Here is a 24,978-nt window from a genome sequence, read left to right on the forward strand (position 1 = left end):
TACAAAGTTAAAAATCACACAACACCAGGTTATAGTCCAACAGGTTTAATTGGAAGCACACTAGCTTTCGGAGCAACGCTCCTTCATCAGGTGATTGTCCTGAGTCAGTCCACTACCACCGGATGAAGGAGCGTCACTCCGAAAGCTAGTGTGCTTCCAATTAAACCTGTTGGACTATAACCTGGTGTTGTGTGATTTTTAAGTTTGTACACCCCAGTCCAACACCGGCATCTCCGAAAGATGATGAGAGGCGTGGATAGGGTGGATAGCCAGGGACTTCTTCCCATGGCAGAAGTGGCTAACAGAAGGGGGCATTTTAAGGTGATTGGAGGAAGGTTTAGAGGAGATGTCAGAGATAGGTTCTTTACGGGTTCAATTCCCGCCTCAGGATGTCAGAGATAGGTTCTTTACGGGTTCAATTCCCGCCTCAGGCGACTGACTGTGTGGAGTTTGCACGTTCTCCCCGTGTCTGCGTGGGTTTCCTCCGGGTGCTCCGGTTTCCTCCCACAGTCCAAAGATGTGCAGGTCAGGTGAATTGGCCACGCTAAATTGCCCGTAGTGTTAGGTAAGGGGTAAATGTAGGGGTATGGGTGGGTTGCGCTTCGGCGGGGCAGTGTGGACTTGTTGGGCCGAAGGGCCTGTTTCCACACTGTAAGTAATCTAATCTAATCTAATCTACACAGAGAGTTGTCGTGTATGGAATGCACTGCCAGCGGTGGTAGTAGACTCAGATATATTAGAGACATTTAAGTGATTCTTGGATAGGCACATGGATGACAGTACAATGAAGGGTATGAAGGTTAGTTCGATCTTAGAGTAGGATAAAAGGCCGACACAACATCGAGGGTTGAAGGGCCTGTACTGTGCTGTACTGTTCTATATTCTGTGTTCCACCGATGATGCTACTCAGCCATCACCTCACCTTGATGTTCTCACCTCCAGCCCTCTATATGTACCATCGTGTGTCTGTACCATGGTCAAACCACACTCTATATTGACTGCCCTGCAAATTACGCTCTAAATGACTTTACAATCTAATGAGCTGAAATGAAAGACAGCAGTGAATCAGAGCAAGAAAAAAGCACAATGTATTTCCTAAGCAACAATTTTCCCTCTGTGTATTGAATAACTGTTTTAAATTGTTTGATTCTGGAATTTAGAAACACTTCCTCTAAGTATAAAATTTAACATCTAAGAAGCAACAATGTAGAGACAGCAATGATGATTTAAATGTTAATCACCACTTTAAGAACAGTAGATAAAGAATCGTTACCAAGGCTTATTGATAGGAAGTGAGTTGTGGACTATGATAAATTGAATTTCTCACTCTCTGCTAATTATCCCTAATGATAACATCCTGCCTGAAAGACAAGGGAGGTAGGATCCAATTTAATCCAAATGTTTCTGACCAAACTCATTCACCATCTGACATCATTAGTCTTTGAAATCGTAACTAGAAAGAATTCAAATGTCACACATTTTACAATCAACATCTCCCAGGCAACTATCACTACATTCTGCTCCCCCCTCTCCGGCCAACACCTAACAACAGACACTGAGCCACTATGTCAGCCTGGCTTCATTCTCCAGACCTTGAACACACTGACAGTAGGAGTCTGACCTTGAGACACTGAAACAGTACAGCACATAAAAGAAGTTACTTTTTAAGTTAGTTTCTGATATACGCAGCAGTATTTATTGATCCTTATTCACGTTTTTGTTACTTCACGTCTTCTTGACTACTCCCACACATTCCTGACTGGTCTCCGCCAGTCTACTCTCTGTAAACTTGAGGTCCCCCAAAACTGTGTGGCCTGTGCCTTAGTTTGCAACAAGTCCTATCGTCCCTCTGCTCTCTGACTGACATTGGACATTTGATTGCAATGTAACAATATCTTGGTTTTAAAACTTTCATCCTTCTTATCAAATGTCTCCATGGATGCACCTCCTACATACCTCTGTAATGTCTATCCCCATAACCCTTCCAAGATATTATCTAACTCTGATGTCTTGTGCGTCTCCTGTTTCAGTTGCTCTAACGTTAATTTGCCAAGGCCTCAAGCTCTGCATTCTCTACCACAATCTCCTTCTTTAAGACACTCCTTACAACATAACTCTTTGATCAAGCCTCTGACCTCCCTAATATCTCCTTCTATGGCTTTATATTATAATGTTCCTGTGAAGCACCATAAATCTAACTTGTTATTGATGGGAACTCATACAGTCATAAATGATGCCGCCTATTTTAGCGACATCTGCAAACTTACTAATCATGCCTTGTACATTCTCATCCAAATCATTGGAATAGATAACAAACAGTAATGGACCCAGCACTGACCCCTAAGGCACTCCACTACTCACAGGCCTCCAGGCCGACAAGCATCCTTCCACTATTACCCTCTGCTTCCTACCTTCAAGCCAATTGTGTATCCAATTTGCCAGCTCCCCCTGGATTCCATGCGATCTAACCTCCCCCAGCAGCCTACCATGTGGAACCTTATCAAAGGCTTTACTGAAATCCATAAAGACTATGTCTACCGCCCTGCCCTCATCATCCTTCCTGATCACCTCATCAAAGAGCTCTAACAAATTTATCAGGCATGATCTCCCACGCACAAAGCCATGCTGACTATTCCTAATCAAACTAATAGCAAACTTTCACTGAATATTTTCTGGTGTTAATTGCTACATTAATAGATTTGTAGATTCATAGAGATGTACAGCACGGAAACAGACTCTTCGATCCAACTCATCCATACTGACTAGACATCCTAATCTAATCTAGTCCCATTTGCCAGCACCCGGCCCATATCCCTCCAAACCCTTCCTATTCATATACCCATCCCGATGCCTTTTAAATGTTGCTATTGTACCATCCTCCACCACTTCTTCTGGCAGCTCATTCCATACACGCACCACCCTCTGCGTGAAAAAGTTGCCCCTTAGGTCCCTTTTCTATCCTTCTCCTCTCACCCTAAAGCTATGCCCTCTCGTTCTGGAGTCCTCCACCCCAGGGAAAAGACCTTAACTATTTATCCTATCCATGCCCCTTTGTGATTTTATAAAGCTCTATAAGGTCACCGGTCAGCCTCCGACACTCTAGGGAAAACAGTCCCAGCCTATTCAACCTCTCCCTATAGCTCAAATCCTCCAACCCTGGCAACATTCTGATTTAGAACCCCTACAGTATGGAAACAGGCCCTTCGGCCTAACAAGTCCAAACCGACCCTCCGAAGAGTAACCCACCCAGACTCATTCCCTAACTAATGCATCTCACCTACACATCACTGAACACTATGAATAATGTAGCAGGGCCAATCCACCTGACCTGCACATCTTTAGACTGTGGGAGGAAACCAGAACACCTGCAGGAAACCCACGCAGACACAGGGAGAATGTACAAACTCCACCCAGACAGTCGCCCAAGGCTGGAATCAAACCTGGGTCTCTGCCGCAGTGAGGCAGCAGTGCTAACCACAGAGCTACCGTGCCACCTGTTATTAAATCAAATCTCTTTGTGAGGTGAATTAATTTTTTATTGATGATTTTGATTTTCTTCTACCCGTTCCCTCTCCTCTTCTGAAATTGTTACTTGTGTTTGGTACACCTTTCTCATAGACAAATAAGCTATTGGTTATTATCACAGGTGCTGACAGGGAGTATTGGCCACACCAGGGGGACCTGGGTCAATATAGACCATATATTTGGCTGTACATACATTCAGGGCACAGACATTTAGAAATATGTAGATTCAGGATCATTCACACCCTATACATATATAAGCATAGCTCTTCACTTGTACACAGATGCAAATGTACAAAAGAGATTCAGTTAGCTAAGTTGGCTGGATGGCTGGTTTACAATGTAGAGTGATGATGGCAGTATGGGTTCAATTCCTGCATCAGCTGATGTTACCAGGAAGGACTCCTGTTCTTCCCTTTCCTGAGGCGTGGTGACACTCATGTTAAACCACCACCAGCCGAATCCCTCTCTAATGAGAGAGCAGCCCCCATGGTCTGCTAGGGCTTTACCTTTACATGTAAAGGAGCACAACGACTAACAATAATATGTTTTAGTAATATTATTGAAGGATAAACATTGACAAGGACACCAGGATGAATGTTTTCCTGCTTTGAAATGTTGCCATGGGATCGTTTATTCCCAACATAGAGGACAGACATTTACCATTTTAAGTCACAAATGTGCAGTGCTCCCTCACTGGAGTGTCAGCCTAAATACTCTTGCAATTGGACTTGAACCCGTGACCTTCTAACTTCCTGGTGTGAATACTTGAGCTTTAGCATCACCCTAAGGAAAGAAATCCAACAAGCAGACAAGATTTCCAACTAGTTTTAGGAATGTGATAAGTGATACAGACCCTTTGCTAAACTGAGAGCACTGACACTGGGTGTCAGTGGACTGAAAATATACAGGCAGCAAATCCTACTGGGGATTGGTCAGAGAAAGACACCTTAGCTAGGCGGGGTTGAAAAGATGGGGATTGAGATTTATGTTTAAAAGGTGGAGTGAGCAGGCAATGGGAGTAAAGTGCTTGTGAGGCACTCTCAGAGCAGGATGCAAAGTTGCATAATGATTTTGCAACTATTGCAAGGGGTTGATTTAAAGTCTGAGAGCCTAAAGAGTCTGTGGCAGAGAGACAGTGGGGAAATGTGAGGGATTACCAGTTAATTTGTTTTCCTGATAGAAGTGTTGGTCATAACATTTGAAGAATGCCAAAATAGTGCACTGGGACCTTTTATGTTGAGTAGTAAGACTCTCTCTATTACTGAAATAATACTGAAGGCATGAACAGTGATCGAGGAGTGGTGATAATATGGAGTGATCTGAAAACAAAGATAAGAAATTTTAAATTGAGATATTGGGAGTCACCAGAATTCAGTGAGCATAGAGGTGATGGTTCAATAGGACTTAGTGTGATTTAAGATATGGGTGGCACAGTTTTGGATAAACTCAAGTTTAGGAGGTTGTAATTGACTTGTGCTGCCTGCAGTCCCCCACTTTGGCTCCAGTCTAATGGTACATGCCAGCTATCTGCTGGGTCATATTAAAACCTGTCAGGTATTACAGGAACCCAGCTTCTGAGCAATTCTGCATCTTCTATACTTGTAAAAACACTGAAATCAGTTAATACAACCCAAGGGATAATGCTCCCTTCGTTCAAACTGTAAACATGGACTGTTACCTTCAGACGTAGTGATCGGGCAACACATAAATGTCGTTGTTGAGAGATAGCTAATATTTTTTTAACTGTTTCTGGTCTTCGGTTTATTGAAATTAACCGATTGCCTGGCAGCCAGAGCCCTTTGCTGTACAATCTGAGTAAGATTTTTACCCTGTCAGAGTACTCACCTCCTTTATCAGCTGTTCAACCCTGATAGTCACAGGCATCAATTCCTGTGGAGCCACATTAAACAAGGATTGTTTATACTGTGACCGCTTATCCGTCTCAGCTCCACCTATGAACTCATACCTTTGACCATCTGGGCCGAAAATGCGGAAACATTCCTTCTCTGCCTCTCCACCTCTCTTTTCTACTTTTTGCTAGAATTTTTGGAGATCTATTCTAATGTCTACCTCCTGTGACTTGGTCGCTGATTACACTCCTGTGCAGCATGTTGGGATGTTTCACCCAATGGACTCCATCTCGAGGCAAGCTGTTTTGATACTTGATTGTCTGTGTCTGTGACCCAGCAGATAGCTGGCATGTACCATTAGACTGGAGCCAAAGTGGGGGACTGCAGGCAGCACAAGTCAATTACAACCTCCTAAACTTGAGATTCACTTCATCTCCCACCCTCCGCATTCACACACAAATCACCAGGGTCAGATCACTGTTATTATGTTGAATTGTATTGCAAAGGGATAGGTTGTGGAGCGGGGAATCAGTCTCCTTCAACCATTTTAGTCAAAAGCCCTGATTTCTAGATGATATCACTTAATTATTCCCAGAATTAGTGTGACTTATATTTGTAACTATGGTGATTAACTCTGGAAAAAGTCACGAGAGGACATTCTGTTGGATTGTTGCATTTTTGCTGGACAGTTAATCCCAGAGACCTAGATAATGTCCTGGGCACCCCAGTTGCAATCCCACTACAGCAGACAGTGGAATTTGAATTCAATAAATCATGGAGGGCTGAAGGACCTGTGCTGTGCTGAATGTTCTAAATATCTGGAATTAAGTGTCTAATGATGGGCATTGTCAGATTGTCAGAAAACCCCATCTGGTTCACTAATGTCCTTTAGGGAAGGAAACTACCATCCTTACCTGGTCTGGCCTACATGTGACTCCAGACCCACAGCAACGTGGTTGATTCTTAACTGCCCCCTAGGCAATTAGGGATGGGCAATAAATGCTGCCTGGCCAGCGATACCCTCATCCTGTGAATTAATTTTTAAAAAGTTTGAGAAAAAACAGGGACATGCTCCATGATTTATTCCTTGACCAGCTTTACAAAAACCCTTAACATTCAATGGTGTTACCATCACTGAATCCCCCCCCATCAACATCCTCGGGGTTATCGTTGACCGGAAATGACACTGGAATCTACATATAAATACAGTGGCTACAAGAACTCAGAATACTGTGACGAGTAACTCATCTCCTGACTCCACAAAGCCTGTTCACCATCTACAAGGCATGGATCAGGAGTGTGATGAATACTCCTCACTTGCCTGGATGGGTGCAGCTCCAACAAGACTCAGTCAACTTGACATCATTTAGGACAAAGCAGTCCACTTGATTTGGCACTACATCCACAAGCATCCACTCTCTCCACCACACTTGGTAGCAGCAGTGTTGACTATCTACAAGATACACTGCAGAAACTCACCAAAGATCCTCACCACCATCTTCTCAAGGGCAACTAGGGTTGGGCAATAAATGCTGGCCAGCCAGTGACGCCCACATCCCACAAACAAATGCAAAATAATTAAAATCCAGCCAGTGTAATGGAAGGCTAACAACAGAAACCAGGCCAGTTGTGGAGCAGTGTAAAGATGTGATCTAATCATGGCACAACACAAATCACACTCTGGTTCAGTTATTTCCTGTAAGTTCTACATATCACCATTGACACACACCCATTACTGAGTCTCTGACTCTGTCAGTACCCCACAGATTCCAATCTAACCAAGCTGTAGAAGCAGAAAATTGGAACAAGAAGGTAAAAGAGGAAAGTAATTTGCATTTATATAGCACCTTCCATGTCTTCAGAATGTCACAAAGTGCTTTGCAGCCAATGAATCACTTTTGAAGAGTGGTCACAGCTCTCAGATGTTTGTGAGTCTTTAAAACTCCTTGCCACAGACAATGGTAGGTGTAGAGTCCTTGTGTATGTTTAAAATTGAGATCAATAGGTTGTTGATCAATAGGGGAATCGAGGGTTATGGGGAAAGGGCAGGAAAGTGGATGTGAGGAATTTCAGATCACCTATGATCCCATTGAATGGTGGAGCAGGATCAAAGGGCCAAACCCATTTCTTACAGCCTTACGGTCTTAATGTGATTGCCAATTTACACACGGCAATAGTCTGGACCAACTATGCTTGCTCCTTGTTGTTAGATAAGCAATGGAAGATGTTGTCCACAGGTCAAAACTGCTCTCCACTTTTCTGCCAATTATGTAAAGAACCACCTGTGTGTGATATAGGTTATTGTGACAATACTATGGCTTTGAGAGGTATATTTTGTCCTGGTTTGTTTATGAAGAAAGTTTAAGACAGAGGTGACAATCGAGGTAAAAACAATGACTGCAGATGCTGGAAACCGGATTCTGGATCAGTGGTGCTGGAAGAGCACAGCAGTTCAGGCAGCATCCGAGGACAGGTGAGGTGACAATCGGTCTACTCAAAGCCAATAAAGTGAACAGATTGTGAGGCCTTGAGTTTTTTTTAAAAGTTGGAACAATAGGAGCAGCCTGATTGGCAGGGATCAAGCTCCCTGGAGTCAGGATATTTAGTTTCAGTTTCTCAGCAGTAGTTGCGGGGGTCTTGAATCTGGGTTTGGATGCTGCAGAACATCTGTCCCTGCTTCTCTCTCTCTCTCTCTCTCACACAGAGTTTCCTCTAGTTGTTTTTCCTCGTGGAGTGGAGAATTGCCTATCAGATCATTTATTTTATTGAATTTGTCTTTGCCAAGGTGTGTTAATGGGATGTCACTATATCAGAACAGTTACTGTTTAGTCTTTAAATAATCTGTTATTTTGTTAAATTTTCCACTCAAATTAAATTATTCCAATTTCTTCTTTCTTTTGTTGTATTTTAACTATAGTGTGTGAATACAGTGTGTTTTGCTTCAAGACTAGTAGGTTTGACCAATCAAATTGCATCTGGATCTTAATACCTGGCACTTGAATTTAATATAAGAAAAGTTGGAGTCCAAGCTACCTTCTGAGTATATTTTGAGGGGGTTTGGTCTGGTCCGTAATAATATTTACATGAAATATGTACTCGTGGATGGGACATTTATGGAAACATGGCTCCCCGATAGGTGGATGATTCCTTTTCATTACCCAGAAGGTGAAGGTGAAAATTACCTTAGACTGAAATAAGGAAAGCGACTGGGGAAAGAAGAAAGTGGAAAGTAAGGATGTGGAACAATGGGAGAGGAGTAAGAAGCAAAAGCAGGTGGAGAGGAAACTAGATAGCCAAGTAAAATCTCGGTGAGTGAGGTGATGGGATTAATAGGAGGAAGGAGACGGATAACGTGAGAGAGAAAAAGCGAGAAAGGTGAAAGACAAGGAAACTTGGAAAACAAAGGGCTAAAGGAGAATGAAAAGTGAAATAAAGTGGGTAAATGAAGGAGAAAGTGGGCTGATAAAAACAGAGCAATGAGAGAGAGAGACAGAATAATGGGGAAGAGATGGAAGGTTTGATGTGAATGGCACTGGCAACATGGGTGATAGGATGAAATAGAAGCACCAATTCAATGAATTTCGAGATAATAATTGGGAATAAAGCTCGGCAAACTTCACCTTAATAGATAAGGTTTCAAAATAACTAGTTTCTTCCAACTTATGATGTTCAAAACTATTAATTAAAAAGGGGGACTTGGAGAAGTACAAGGCAATCAGACAGAGTCAATGTCGTTTATGAAAAGAAAATCATGCTTAATAAACTTTTTGGCATTCCTGAGCAAGTAACATGTGCTGTAGATAAAGAAGAACCATTGGATGTACTGTACTTAGACTTCCAGAAGATGCCACATCAAAGATTAGTGCAGAAAATAAGAGCTCATGATGTAGGGTGTAACACATTGACATAATAGGATCATATTGGCAAAGTGGCTAATGTAATGAGTTCTGTGATATAGAAATCAGTGCTGTGGCCTCAACCTTTTACAATTTATATAAATAAAGAGGCCCAAGTTATAGTTGTTAAATTTGCTGATGACATAAAGACAGGTAAAACAGAAAGTTGTGCAGAGGACATAAAGAGTCAACATAGAGAGATAGATAAGTTGTGAGAGGGCAAAGATCCAGCAAGTGGAATATGATGTGGGAAAATGTGAAATTGTCTACTTTGGCAAGAAGAATAAAAAAGAAGCATCTTATCTAAATGGTGAGAGAATGTAGAGCTTTAGGATACAAAGCAATCTGGGGTTTTTAATGCATGCATCATGAAAGATATGATGCAGGTACAGAAAGTAATTAGGCAAGCAAATAGAATGCTATTATTTATTGCGAGGGGAATTGAATCCAAAAATAGGCAGGTTACACTTCAGTTTTACAGGACATTGGTGAGATCTTACCTGGAATGCATAATGATCTCCTTACTTCAGGAATGATGGAAATGCATTGAGTGCTTACAGGACCAACACCTGGAGATATTGAACAGGCTAAGCCTGTGGGTTTTAGGAGAGTAAAAACCAACTTGTTTGTTTGGGAATAATTGTAAAATCACTGGACTAGTGATCCAGAACCCTAAAGTAGTGTTCTGGGTTCAAATCTTACTATGGCAGGTGATGAAATTTGAATTTAATCGAAAAGTGTTTTTGAATAAAAATCTATCCTAATTATTTGTGTAACTGTGGTCAATTGTCATAAAATCCCATCCTGTTCATTAATGCCCTTTAAAAGGAAGGAGATCTCCCAGCCATATCTGGCCTGGCATCCACATGTCTCCAGGTCCACAGCAATGTGATTGACTCTGACCTGCCCTCTGGGCCGGTCACAATTGGCAATAATTTGGTATTGGCACAGTCAGCGATGCCCATATCTTGTGAACAAATAAAATAAAATAAAGATCATGAGAGGTTTTGATTGGGTGTGTGTGGAAAGGATGTATTTTCATGTCGGAGAATCTGGAACTAGAGGTCACTAGGGTGATCAGTCAGAGCCTCACATTGGTACCACTGATATAGGTAGACAGAAGGCAGAGATGGGTTAGTGGAACTGGGAAATACATATTACAAGTTGGAGCTATAAAACAGTAATTAGAATAGAATGGAATCCCTACAGTGTGGAAGTAGGCCAGTTAGCCTATTAAGCATACACTGACCCTCTGAAGAGCAGCCCATCCAGATCCACTCCCCCGTCCTATTCCTGTAACCCTGCATCCAGCCAGCCTGCACATCCCTGGACACTCTAGGGCAATTTAGCATCCAGCTAATCAGCACATATTTGGACTTTTTAATGCCCAAATGTTTCCCAGTGCCAGTCACAAGTAAACCCAGTAATAGGACAGAGCAAAGGAATGTATTGCTGGAGTGGGGGGGAGGGCTTCAGATTTTGGAGATATTGAAACTGGATTGGGCTGAGGTGGAACTATTGAACCAGTTGCTCTTCAGCAAGGAAGGGGCAGAGTCCAATGTTGTGGACTGCTTCTGAGGAGAGATTGAGTTATCTTGGAACTGGGATGGCAAACTGAAGTTGGGATAGGAAGGGACAAAAGCAAATGGAGAACAAAAAACTAGTAATTGAGTAAAGATGGCAGTGAAATCAAAGGCTAGGCAATCAAGTGGAATTGTTCAGTGACCGGGTTATACAGACCCATGCAAGGAGTGTGGTGATGATCAGAAGGCACAGATAGACATTGGAAGAAGTGCAGGAAGTGCTGCTTTTTGTCATTGATATAAATGATTTGGATGTGTGTACAGGAGCAGAAGATACAAAAACAGGTGCTGTCGTTCCACTGCCTTATGGTGTGCTGAGCATTTTTCAATGTTTTGGAATCTCACTCCAATTCCCATTAAATTCTTCTCACGAAGCAATGTCTGTGTCGGACCAGTAATTGTGTGCTTTTTTTTAAATTGCCCAACACACATCTGCTTAAAGTGGCCTGGTTAGTGATTTCCTGGCTCTCTGCTCCTGGAATGTATAAGCTTCCTCTCACAGCCCTCTTGGTTTCACTCTCCAGCCTTGTCTCATTGTATCCATCCACTACAGCCACCATGTCAGATGGGGTTACAGCTGTTAAAAACATTCCTGCCCTTCCAGCCTGGATTATTTAAGGATTCCCCTAATGCACAGGGATTGTTGTTTGGTTTTAGTTCACATGATCCTCAATGTTTGAACAGCTCACCAGCTCAACTTCGACTCAGGGCCATTCTGGAGACAATGTAACGTAGCCTGTATCTCTGTCTCAGAGCTGTAGATCAATTTTGTTCCAGTGTGTTCTCTGACAGGTAAGGAAGGCGCCCTGAGTTGTTTTCAGAAGTATACCTCTGTTTTAAGTGTTTGCATAACATTTATGGGGTTCATCAGCATCCAACAGTATCTGGAGTACTGGGACCAGTGGTGGGTGTACTGCAGGGCTGAGTGCAGGGACAACTGCTGTTTGTCGTTTTTTTATATAAACGATGGGGATGAGAATATAGGAAGCATGGTTATTAGATTTGTGGATGACACAAAATTAGTGGCATAGTGGACAGTGAAAAAGCTTTTCAATGATTACAAAGAGATCTTGATCAATGGGCTGAGGAGTCACAGGTGGAGATTAAGTTAGATAAATGTGAGATGTTACATTTTGATAAGATGAACAAGGGCACACTTACACAGTTAATGGTAGGGCCCTGGGGAGTGTTGTATAACAAAGAGCTCTAGGGGTTCAGTTGCACAGTTCAAACCAGCTACACACAGCAAGTTCCAACTGTCAGTGGTGTGAATGCAGACAGTCCCTTTCTCTTTGTGTCCACAGCAGTCTTTAGTTTCCCGGTCTCTGATTGAACATTGATTGAAATACACTCTGGAATGCCCCTGTCCGCTCCAATCCTCTCCATCCCCCGCCACCCCCATCTCTGTCTCTCACAATTCTTGCCCCATTGTAAAATTTCAAACAGTGATGGCTCTATCCTCTTTCTATCTCTCCTGTTCACTGCTCCTGGACACAATAATCCCAGAACTGATGTTCTGGCACTTGGCAAAAACAACTTTCCCTGTCCCAGACCCTTTATTGCACTTCCTTCCTCTCCTCTCTTCCTATCTCACCTCCACCTCTGCCTCTTTTCCTTACTCTTTCATGATCCAGCCATCCATCTTTTTCACACTCCCTCTGATTCAAGCTTTCTCGGAGCTCTTACACTCACACCAATTTGAACAGCTGAAATTGAACAGAGAAAGAGAGAGTGAATGAAAGAAATTGAGGGGACAAGAGAGAGAGGGAAGGAGAAAGAGAGAAAGAAAGAGAGAGCAAGATGGACACACACACACAGCTCTACAATTAGACCTTCAGTAAACTGAATTAGAGTACATCCCCTGGGCATTTCATTTTAAGGTCAAATTCCTGCCACTAAAACAGACATTAATTAACCAGAACTACACCAGGCTCCAGCTCAGGGCTGTTTAATCTCGAGGCCGTTGAGAATCGAACCAGTACACAGCAAGATCCCACAAAGAACAATGTGACAGCAAACAGATTATGTGTTTCACTGATTCTATTTAAGGAATTAATTTTTGGCTCTAGGACTACAGAGAGGAAATGTCCTGCTGTTTGACAAATTCAAAACACTTGCCCCCTCTCTCTCTGTGTCTCCATCGAACACAGGATGCCCGTATAGCACAGGAATAGGCCCTTCAGCTCACCATGTCTATACCAACCATAATCGTGTACCTGCACCTAATCCTAATGCCATCTGCCTGCACATAGTTGGTAGCCCTCTATTCTCTGCCTGTTCATATCTCTGTGTAAATGCCTCCTAAACATTGCTTCCAGAACCTCCCTCAGTAGTGGATTCCACTGGCACTGGTTAAGGGATCCGTATCTGCCTTAGGATTAGTTCAAAACACTTTTCCCTTGTTCTTTTCTCTGCCCTCACTGATCTTTTCCTCTCTCTGATTTAATCTTGTACACTGCAAACATTGTTTCATATTCAAAAGACTGAATCATTTGTTTTTATAAACCATGACCATTTCCCTATGACGCACAGTGAGATAACACAGACAGTCCAGAATGAGCTAAAATCCCCCTTTACATTCAGCACGTGATGGCTCATTCCTTTCCAACCCCTTTGTCAAAGAAAATTCACCAGGTGTTGGTAAGGCTACTTTTTGAGTATAGTTTTGGTCACCCTGCTACGGGAAGGATATTATTGATAGTATGCAGAAAAGATTTACAAAGGTCTTTTCCCTAGGATAGGGGGATTTAAAACTAGAGGGTGGGAGGAGAAAGATTTGAAAGAGACTTGAGGGGCAACCTTTTCACACAGAGGGTGGATTCATGTGTGGAATGAACGGCCAGAGCAAGTGGTAGATGCAGGTACCGTTATAACATTTAAGAGACATGTAGACAAGTACATGAATAAGAAAGGTTTAGAATGATATGGGCCCAACGCAGGCAAGTGAGACTCATTTATTTGGGAAACTTGACAGAGACGGGTTGGTCTGAAGAGTCTGTTTCCATGCTGTATAACTCTGATTCTATTCTTGGGGGCTCTTTGTGAAGCACTGTAATCTAATTTCTCTCAGTTGACACAGCTGGTCACCAATTCTCAATGTTGTAGCAGGGGCCCAGCATTGCTATTGCCTTCAGGCCCAAAATGACCAAGTAATGGATTAGTAAATACACCTTGCTGGTCTAACTGGAGGTGTTACTTGGAGTAAACATTACTGCAACAGGTTACATGTATGTAACTGACACTAACTAGCACATAGACTGCTTAGAGCACACTAGTCTCAGCTCCTTCTTTCCTCTGACCAAGTTTCCCTGATATTCATTACAATGGAACTAGTCCCCTTACCTTTGACCTGGCATCAATCACCCTGATTGTTGTCAATCATCCTCCATCCTTCCTCTGTCATAACCCGCCCTCTGTTCCCCTCACCTCACAGTAACTCCCTGTATAACCCTCTCATCAGGCTTGCCCTACTGTCCATTGACCCTCCCTGAGGTCGAGCTGCTTCCCTCCTTTCTCCAGAGGACTACCTCCCTCTCTCCCTAGATCAGGCCTGCCCCTGTTTCCTCTCTCCCTAGATCAGGCCTGCCCAGTTTCCCCTCTCCCTAGATCAGGCCTGCCCTGTTTCCTCTCCCTAGATCAGGCCTGCCCTGTTTCCCCTCTCCCTAGATCAGGCCTGCCCTGTTTCCCCTCTCCCTAGATCAGGCCTGCCCCTGTTTCCCCTCTCCCTAGATCAGGCCTGCCCTGTTTCCCCTCTCCCTAGATCAGGCCTGCCCTGTTTCCTCTCCCTAGATCAGGCCTGCCCTGTTTCCTCTCTCCCTAGATCAGGCCTGCCCTGTTTCCCCTCTCCCTAGATCAGGCCTGCCCTGTTTCCCCTCTCCCTAGATCAGGTCTGCCCTGTTTCCCCTCTCTCTAGATCAGGCCTGCCCCTGTTTCCTCTCTCCCTAGATCAGGCCTGCCCTGTTTCCCCTTTCACAATGCCTCCACCCCTCAGTTCGATAATGCTCTCTGTAGACAAGAAGCTGTACCTACTCAGTTCAAATCCATCAGAGGGATGACCTTATCTATTGCAGGACATCTTTAGCCTGTTGCAGAGCTGAAGGCCGATATTTCTCTTTCAGTCCATACCTTACTCCGAAAGTGCAAATTTATTCTGGCAAAGTTGAGTTTTAGAGTCATAGTCATGTGGTTAAAAAAAAGGATCCCACACTTTCTGTCAGGAAGTTACTCTGCCCTCAATTTGCTGCCAACTTCCGTCTTACCATCAGGAAACTGACATTCTGCCTCCTACTCATACTTACTGGCCCATACTGCCCCCATCTCGGGCAGTAAGGTGGCTCAGTGGTCAGCACAGCTGCCTTACAGCGCCAGGGACTCGGGTTCGATTCCAGCCTCGGGTGACTGTCTGTGTGGAGTTTACACATTCTCCCCGTGTCTGCGTGGGTTTCCTCCGGGTGCTCCGGTTTCCTCCCACAGTCCAAAGATGTGCAGGTCAGGTGGATTGGCCATTGGAAAATGCAGGGTTATGGGGATAGGGTAGGGAACTGGGATACTCTTTGAGTGTGGGTTTGATGGGCCAATGGCCTGCTTCCACACTGTAGGGATTCTGCTCTATACCCATCTCATTTCCCTCGTGAGATCTTCACAGCGTTTGGCCCACCCAGACTTTCAGCACTGTATCCACGGGGGCTGGTGTGAAATTGCAAATGGGAAATCTGTGGCTGTTCACAGACCATCTGAGTGAGTATGAGTCAGTAGCCTTTACGGGGAAGGACTGCTGGTTATTGGAGACTCACTTTGTTTCCTTACATTGGAGGTGCTCAGGGACGGGGCCCTCTTATCTATAAAATTCACCAGGCGAGACCGGTGACCAGAGAGGTCCCAGATCTCCAGCTTGTTTAATCTTTCTGACGTTGGCACTTGCCAAATCTCCAGCTAAGGGATCCCCAAGTACCAATCACTACCTCCCAGACAGTCTAACCCAATAACCCCTGCTATTGATTAACTGTAAAAAAGAAGATTGAAGAATAAGAGATATCATATCCACTGACTTCTGGGCCAATGAATGACTCTGCCGTGATAAAAAGATAATGCCAATTTGAAGTGGGAGCAGCTCCCAGCGTGACCGCAGTTGTTCTGGAGTCCCCTCCCTGCCCCTTTGACGTATTACACTGATGCTACAAGTCTTATTTAAAGGTTGGGGAGCTCACTAAGTGTGCTCAGACACCTCTGACTGATCTACCATCGCAGCTCTTGTCAGAAACATCAGTGAGTCTTTGAAAGCGGTGTTCTCCTCAGCGTGAAGTCACACAGTCAGGCTGCCAGATCAGGAGGAAACGTCACTGAGACTCACGGTAAGTGCCCATCACTCCACCCAGCCCCCTGGGCTCAGTTATTCCATTCTCTGGCCACTCACTTCTCCTCTTCATTTTGCTGTTAAAGTTTCTCCTGTTTCTGTTTGACAACCATCTCTTCCTATTACACTGGCTAGTTTTCATTCAGAGTACAACTGAAAACTGAGCATCACAACGAGCTCATAACTGCAATTAAATATGTCGATGTGTACATGTTTGTGATTTTATCTGTTTAAATGTATTTGTGTGAGTATCTGTATGTAAATCTTTCTGCATGTGTGTTTCTGTGCATGTATGTATCTGATTCTGTGGGTGTATATAGTCGAGTACATTGGTAGTGTGTGGGCATGTGTATCTGTTTTTGTGTGTGCGCATTGCATGTATGCTTATCTGGATTTGTATACGTGTTAGGTATATCTGTGTGTGCTTATGTATTTGTGGATATAAGTCTCTGCTTGTAATATGGGCATATCCGTATGTGTGTGTATGTGCTGTGTGGGGGTTGATGTATTTTTATACATATGTGGAGTGTTTCTGTGTATGCATTTTTGTGTGTGTGGTTGTGAATGCGTGACTGTACGCGTGAGGGGAGTGTTTTTGTGTGTTTTATGTATCTGGGTGTGAGTGTGTGTGCCTGTATGAATGTGTGTGTAGTATATATTGGGTTTTTGTATACGGGTGTAATGCGTGTAATCTGTATATGTATGTATTTCTGCATAACGTATAACGACTGAAATCTCAGAAATTCTCAGCGTGTCATATCGAATAGAACTGACAGAACAAAGACACAAGTGATAGTTATGGGGAAATACAGCAGCTGATGCACCTGTTTTTATCTGAAGGTCTTCACCTCAAACACAAACTCATCCTTACCTCAGACCTTGGAGACTGTTAGACCTGTTGAAGTTTCTGTCTGAAAGCTTACACCAATAAATACAATCCACACAACGACACTCACTGTTCACCTCCTGAGAGAGGCAGCAGGTTCAGTAATAATTACTCTGCTCACCATCTCCCTTCACTCTTTCTCTTGTTTGCATTTTGATGTCATTCTCTTCTCTGTTTTATTAAATGATTCTATGCTCAAGGTTAATCATTTCTTCAAATCAGTTCAGTCTGGACCCATCTCTAATGGTTTAGCTGTTTTTGTGATAATTCCCACATCACTTTCCTCTCTATTTCTCACCTTTCTTCATCACCGTATATCAGTCACTGTCTGATAGCCATCACATACATCTGCTAACCTCTCTTCCTGATTTAACTCCTCACCTCTTTCCTATCTCCCATTTCCAGTTCTCCCCAGCTGTCTGATTCCTTGCTATTTCTTCCTCTGATTCCTTTCTCCCTCTCCACCCTCTCAGACTCTCCCATTCTGAGGAAGGGTCACTGGATCTGAAACATTGATTCTATTTCTCTCTCCACCGATGCTGCCAGACCTGCTGAGTTCCTCCAACATTCCTGTTTTTGTTCCATCATAGAATCCCTACAGTGTGAAAGCAGGCTCTTTGGTCTGTCAAGTTCACACTGACCTTCCAAAGGAGCATCCTACCCAGACCCAGACCCACCTCATCCCTGCAGTTTCCATGCCTAACCCACCCCTGGACAATATGGGCAACTTAGCACGGCGAATCTGCCTGCGCATCTTTGTGGGACAGTGCGAGGGAACATGCGGACATTGTGCAAACTCTAACAGACAGCTACTCGAGGGTGGAATTGAACCAGGATCCCTGGCACTGTGAGGCAGCGCCGCAAACCACTGAGCCACCATGCTGCCCATTCTCTCACTCTTCTCTTTTATTCCCTACATGCCTCAGAACTTCCTTCCAACTTCTACCTAGCTCTTAAGAAGCAGATTTATTTTTTGCTGTTCAATTTTTCAACCCTCTTTCTCTGAATCTTTGTTCTCTTCCATTATTCCTCATCACTCTGATCCATCATCTTTCTCTGTCCTTGTTTCTGCTGATGTTTAGAAACACAGAAAATAGGTGTAAGGGTAGGCCATTCGGCCCTTCAAGCCTGCACTACCATTCAATATAATCGTGGCTGATCATGCAATCTCAGTATCCCACTCCCGCCCTCTCCCCTGTACCCCTTGATCCCTTTAAACCCAAGGGCCATGTCCAACTCCCTCTTGAATCTATCGAATGAACTGACTCCAACAGCTTCCTGTGGGACAGAATTCCACAGGTTCACAACTCTCTGAGGGAAGAAATTCTTCCTCATCTCAGTCCTGAATGGCTTATCCCTTATTCTTAGACTGTGACCCCTAGTTTTGGACTTCCCCAACACCGGAAACATTCTTCCCACATTCTAGCCTGTCCATTCCATCAGGATTTTATATGTTTCTGTGAATATCCCCACATTCTCAGTCCGTGCTCACTCCGCCGTGGGACTCAGTCTGTGCTCGCTCCACCATGGGACTCAGTCCGTGCTCACTCCGCCGTGGGACTCAGTCTGTGCTCACTCCGCCGTGGGACTCAGTCCGTGCTCACTCCGCCGTGGGACTCAGTCTGTGCTGGCTCCACCGTGGGACTCAGTCTGTGCTCGCTCCACCATGGGACTCAGTCCGTGCTCGCTCCGCCGTGGGACTCAGTCTGTGCTGGCTCCACCGTGGGACTCAGTCTGTGCTCACTCCGCCGTGGGACTCAGTCTGTGCTGGCTCCACCGTGGGACTCAGTCTGTGCTCGCTCCACCGTGGGACTCAGACTGTGCTGGCTCCACCGTGGGACTCCGTCTGTGCTCGCTCCACCGTGGGACTCAGTCTGTGCTGGCTCCACCGTGGGACTCAGTTCGTGCTCGCTCCACCGTGGGACTCAGACTGAGCTCGCTCCACCGTGGGACTCCGTCCGTGCTCGCTCCACCGTGGGACTCAGTCCGTGCTCGCTCCACCGTGGGACTCAGACTGTGCTTGCTCCATCGTGGGACTCAGTCCGTGCTCGCTCCGAATCCACGCTGACTCGGATCGATTCTCCGAATCCACGCTGACTCGGATCGATTCTCCGAATCCACGCTGACTCGGATCGATTCTGTCACCATTTTCCAAATGCTCAGTTATTACATCCTTAATAATTGACTCCGGCATTTTCCCCACCATTGGTGTCTGTCTGACTGACCTATAATTCCCCATTTTCTCTCTCCCTCCCTTTGTAACGAGTTGGGTTATGTGAGCTAACCTCCAGTCCAATAGAATGCTTCCAGTGTATACAGAACGCTGGAAAGTGACCACCAACGTATCTGCTATTTGTTCTTTTAAGCACCAACGAGATACGATATTACATACACAGCAGAAATGAAGTGACTGAGGTGGGCACTGCCATTCTGCTCAGCATGCTGCATTAGCTCCCAAAGTATAGAACTACCTAACCTGTCATTAGCTCCCAAAGTATAGAACTACCTAACCTAATGTCCTTTCCGTTATAGCTATCAGGCATTTTGTTGCATGTAACCAGAGCTCAACGGTTTAAATCATAAATATTTCACTGTTCTCAGTTTCTTGCTCCGTCATTTCTCTAAGTAAGTATTTTCTTTGCAGCTGTGTATAATACTGTGTATATTGAACCTCAGCCAATACGGGAATTGAATTCACTCGGTTGGTATCACACTGCATCGCAAACCAGCTGTCCAGCCAACAGAGCAAACCCAACGCATTTCTGGTTGCTAACGCATCTCTGTTTGTCTGCTTTGAAACCAGGACGTGTGTGCACGATGCTGTTTCCCGGCCAGGCTCTGACCTTCACCTTGATCATTTTACTTTGCAGTTCGGTGAGATGTCAGAATACTGTGGAAAGGTGAGTGTGGCTCCCCTGTCCTGCCGCCTTATACCTGTGGATTTCACAGTGTGTTCAGCCCTAGTTTCTTATTGATTTATTCTTATGTGGGACGTGGGTGTTGCTGGCGAAGACTCACTAAATGTCCATGCCCAATTACCCCTGAAACCAAGTGGCTTGGTTGGTCATTTCTGAGCTCTAAGAATCAGACACGTGTGGCAGAGTCCAGTTCTGGTGAGACTTGAACCTACGTCCCCAAGACATTACGGGTGGGCCTACTTGGGTTATGCATCCAGTGACACTACACTGTGCCCCCCCCCCCCCCCTCCTTGCTTCTCTATATCTGTCAGTGTCAGAAAGGGAACTTTCTGGAAATATATTCCTGAAGAGAAGCAGAGTGAACACATCATGTCAATGACGATTTGTCGGAGCTGGACAGGGAGAGAAAGGTCCGTTTTGAAGTCGGTAAAATGTGGGAGGAGAGGGAAGAACAAAACGGAAGTTCTGTGGATTACAGGGAAGTTTAAATAACAAATAAATACTTATATTTTTTCTCTTAAACAGCTGCCCTCTCCCTCTTCCCCAAGAATCCTACTCTCAAATGTCTCTCATCAAGCCCCACCCCCACAGGGTCTGGGGCACCCCCTCTTTGGTTTTTTTTTAAATTTAGCCATTCATTCTTTATTTGATCACAACTTTTATATACCCATTACTACTCTGTTTAAACTTCTGTTAAAAATCACACACTCCAACAGATTTATTTGGAAGCACTAGCTTTTTGAGTGCTGCTCCTTCATCAGGTGGTTGTGGGGCCATAATTCTCCCAAAGCGAGTGCTTCTGAATAAACCTGTTGGACTATACCCTGGTGTTGTGTGATTTTTAATTGTGTCCTCCCCGGTCCAGCACCAGCTCCTTCACGTCCTGGCTGTTGAACAGGGCTGTGGTCATTGCCAATGCCACCACTAGATGGCAGAGGGACCAGGCATGTGCAGAAACCCCTGAGGACCAGCTCCCTGACATTAACAGACATTACAGCAGCTGAACAAGGTATCTCTGAACAAACTGGAAAACCCTTTGAGCAAGAGGGTGTGGTCACAAAGAGTTCTTGGCGCCAGAAACCTCTGCACCACCTCTGCCAGCCATATTGGCATTGACAACACCACAGTCCAACTGATCAGACTGAATCCCTGATGTCAAGTCCTCAGCTTGTCTTTCAACAATTTATTTTACAATGAGCACCCAAAGAAACGTTTGGATGGTTCAGCCCCTGCTCAGGGGCTTTACAGTTGTGACGGGGGGGTGGGGGGGGTTGGGGGCAATTAAACCAATTCAATGTAAAGGTAAAAACAATGACTGCAGATAGAGTCATAGAGTCACAGAGATGTACAGCACGGAAACAGACCCTTCGGCCCAACCCATCATAGAGATGTACAGCACGGAAACAGACCCTTCGGCCCAACCCATCATAGAGATGTACAGCACGGAAACAGACCCTTCGGCCCAACCCATCATAGAGATGTACAGCACGGAAACAGACCCTTCGGCCCAACCCATCATAGAGATGTACAGCACGGAAACAGACCCTTCGGCCCAACCCATCATAGAGATGTACAGCACGGAAACAGACCCTTCGGCCCAACCCATCATAGAGATGTACAGCACGGAAACAGACCCTTCGGCCCAACCCATCATAGAGATGTACAGCACGGAAACAGACCCTTCGGCCCAACCCATCATAGAGATGTTCTCCCTATAGCTCAGATCCTCCAACCCTGGCAACATCCTTGTAAATCTTTTCAGAACCCTTTCAAGGAAAGTCAACGTTTCAGGCCAAAGCCCTTCATCAGGAATGCAGCTGTATTCCTGATGAAGGGCTTTTGCCTGAAACATCGATTTTACTGCTCCTCAGATGCTGCCTGAACTGCTGTGCTTTTCCAGCACCACTCTACGCCAGAATTCAATGTAAAACCCTATTGTAACCCTGTGGGAAAAAGACACATATCCACTAGATGAGAAGAGAGTGCTAATTGGTTGGCAAGTGGAGTCTGATTAGTGGAGGCATTGGTCTGGAAAATGTACCCAGTTCCTGTTGATTGACAGTTTCCGGAGATTGGTATAGATTGTACCAAACAGCTTATCCCTTTAGCTGCTTGCAACATGCAAGTTACTGACTGTGTCCAATTACCCTGCGCTGGCAAAGGTGATAATACAGTCTCCAGCAGTAAATGTGATTCCAGACCTGGACAACATTTGCTGGGTTAATTTGAACGTGTGTGAAATTATGCTGACAACCAATGGAAGATTATTCGTTGAGCTTATGGTGAACTTGTGCGCGACACACATTGATCAACACAGTCCTGATCTTTGCAGACAGAGAGAGCATGCACACACTCTGTGCCTGTTACAACTCAACAAAATGGGTGACAGCCAATCACTGGCTCCCAGGGCAATGCCCTGACCAATTAGAGTCAATCTATCTGGTTTAAAGTTTAAACACGGCCTGGCTGTTAACTGTCAATCATCATTAGTGGATGCATTCTCCAGGGCAAATGTCTCTACCAATCAGGACTCTCCTTTTCCCCTCGAATTTTTATTCATTTGAAATGTCCTGAAGAGTGCAAGACAAAAGGTTTTGAGAGAATGTCTCTTGTCAGCAACATTCGATTTCTGCATAACCACATGACTAGACACACCTCTACCTAGTCCTTGGCTTTAAAGTGGTGCAAAGGAATATTAGAGGTAAACAGTGATTTGTCCATATCAGCTACACACTTTATCAAGATGGGGCAGTAATCATAGCAGGACAACACAAATCCAACTCTCTAAATCTATTAAAGCACTGCATCTATTCCAGTGCAAACTAGCAGTGAACAGATTCACTCCAATTTGACAGACTCCACCATAAATTCACACCAGGTTGAGTTACGCACTCCATCACAGCTGTGTTGGTGCAGGTGGCTCCAGGTTTTATCTTTCTTGCACTGGAACAAACACTTGGCAAAGGGGAAAGTAGGTGGTTGGATTGGCTATCATGAATCATCCAATCAGGTAAACGATTAGTGTGTGAAGGCGGAACCCCCTGAGAGTGGACACCTGGGCTGACCAATGATGGGCGAGTTGCGGGCAGGTTAGAGTTGGGAGGTCATGTGATGAAAGCTCCTGGAATCTGCCTGGCCAGAGTTGGCAACACTTGAACACTGTAATCTGTCTTTCAGTAAACGGACAGTGACAGAGCACCAGCTGCTGCATGACAAGGGGAGGACCATGGAGCAGCTCAAGCGGCTGATGTGGCTGAACAACGCGATGAGTGGGGTCCACACTGCCAGCAGGAGGCGCTGGCCCAGTGCAGGACTGCTCTCTGCCAAGCGGGCCCAGCAGGCAGAGTGCAGTAGCCCAGGGAGACTGAACACAGGCTTCCACCCTGCAACCAATGTCTAGCCTAGTCTCCTGGAACATTCCATGAGCCAGGATGTCTGAACAAAGTGCCATTCATTTTGACAGAATGACGCACTGCCATCCCAGCAGTTTGTCTGCACCTTGTCCTTAGCTTTGTGTTCGGCTCCAGTCTGGGACGGATTCCTATGTGTTCTGTTGGCTGCAATACTACCCTGTGTAAAATGCCACAATTAAAACACCATTTTTTGCTTCATAGCCTCTGGCATTTTTTGATTCCTCGGCGTTGCAGGTGTAACCCCAGGGTAAAGGCAAGAGTGCAGAGTGGGGCTGGGAGCAAGGTGGGCTAAAGACGGGAGAGCAAGGGCAAAAACCAGCCGCGTCCCCCTTCAGCATCCATCCACTTCAAACCAGACACCAAGTCGTTGTGTGAGAACTGCTGGAGGTTTATGAGACCATCAGGTACAGGAGCAGAAGTTGGCTACTCAGCCCATTAGAATCTGCTCTCCCATTCAGTGAGACCATGGCTGATCAGCTCACCCTCACTCCACTGTCCTGCCTTTTCCCAATAACCCTTGATGCCCCTCTGGATTAAAACAGTGTCTATCTCCGCCTCAAAGATGCTTCACAACGCAGACCGGATCGCTGTCTGTGGTAAAGAGTTCTATTAGGGACTAGGCTCAGAGAGAAACATTTCCTCTTCACCTCTGTCTTAAAAGTGCGACCCGTTATTCTGAGATGATTCTCTCTGGTCCTACGCTCTCCCACAAGGGGAAACGACCGTTCTCCATCAACCTTGGACACTGAGAGTCTTGGATGTTTCAATGGCATCACCTTTTACTCGTCTCAGCTTCAATGGGTATGAGCCCAACTTGTTCAACCTTCCCTCATCAGACAAACCCTCCATTTTCTAGACTGCCCCCAATGTCAGTAGATCTTCCCTTAGACAAGGGGATCCAACTTTTCACAGTATTCTCGGTTTGGTCTGAAGATTGCCTTGTATAGTTTGAGCAAGACACCCCGACTTCGAAGTTACATTCCCTTTGAAAGACAGACCAACATTCCATTCACCATTGTTAGTATTTGCTTTTCGTAACTCCCAAATACCCCTCTGTGGTGCAAGTATTCACCATTTAAGTCATATTCAGAATGGGAAGTTTGAAAAGACTGGTACCGACTGCAGCTGCACAGCCCAGACACAAGAAAACTGACCCACACATACTCAGACAGAAAGATTGGAGTGACAGAGGAACTCTGGGAAAAATGGGACGCTCTGTGAGAGAGTCATAGGATCGTACAGCACGGAAACAGACCCTTCGGTCTAACTAGTCCACGCCGAACATAATCCCAAACTCAACTAGTGCCACCTGCCAGCATTTGGCTCATATCCCTCCAAATGTTTCTTATTCATGTACTTGCCCAGATGTCTTTTAAATGTTGTAACGTTACCTGCAACAATCAGTTCCTCTGGCAGTTCACACATTTTAAAATCTTTCACCTCTCACCTTAAAAAAAGTACCCCACCGCAGGGAAAAGACCTTGTCATTCACCTTATCGTTGTCCCTCATGATTTTATAAACCTCTATAAGCTCATCTCAAACTCCCACAGTCC

The 24,978-nt window shown here is 44.9% G+C and overlaps 1 protein-coding gene across 2 annotated transcripts in view; it reads left to right on the forward strand.

Annotated features, from left to right (window-relative positions):
* Positions 1-23,600, forward strand: part of pth4 (parathyroid hormone 4) — a 31,182-nt gene extending 7,582 nt beyond the window's left edge. The window contains exons 1-3 of one of the 2 annotated variants that reach the window (XM_043716292.1): positions 16,085-16,205; positions 19,897-19,993; positions 23,189-23,600. In XM_043716292.1, coding sequence (XP_043572227.1) covers positions 19,911-19,993; positions 23,189-23,411 — 306 coding nt within the window. In that variant the 5' untranslated portion in view covers positions 16,085-16,205; positions 19,897-19,910 and the 3' untranslated portion in view covers positions 23,412-23,600. Of the gene's footprint in view, positions 1-16,084; positions 16,206-19,896; positions 19,994-23,188 lie in introns of those variants that run through there. The other variant, XM_043716293.1, reaches the window with a different exon arrangement.
* Positions 23,601-24,978: the final 1,378 nt, after the last annotated feature.

This window comes from Chiloscyllium plagiosum, chromosome 26, assembly GCF_004010195.1.
Source record: "Chiloscyllium plagiosum isolate BGI_BamShark_2017 chromosome 26, ASM401019v2, whole genome shotgun sequence".
In the NCBI taxonomy this organism is placed as follows: Eukaryota; Metazoa; Chordata; class Chondrichthyes; order Orectolobiformes; family Hemiscylliidae; genus Chiloscyllium; species Chiloscyllium plagiosum.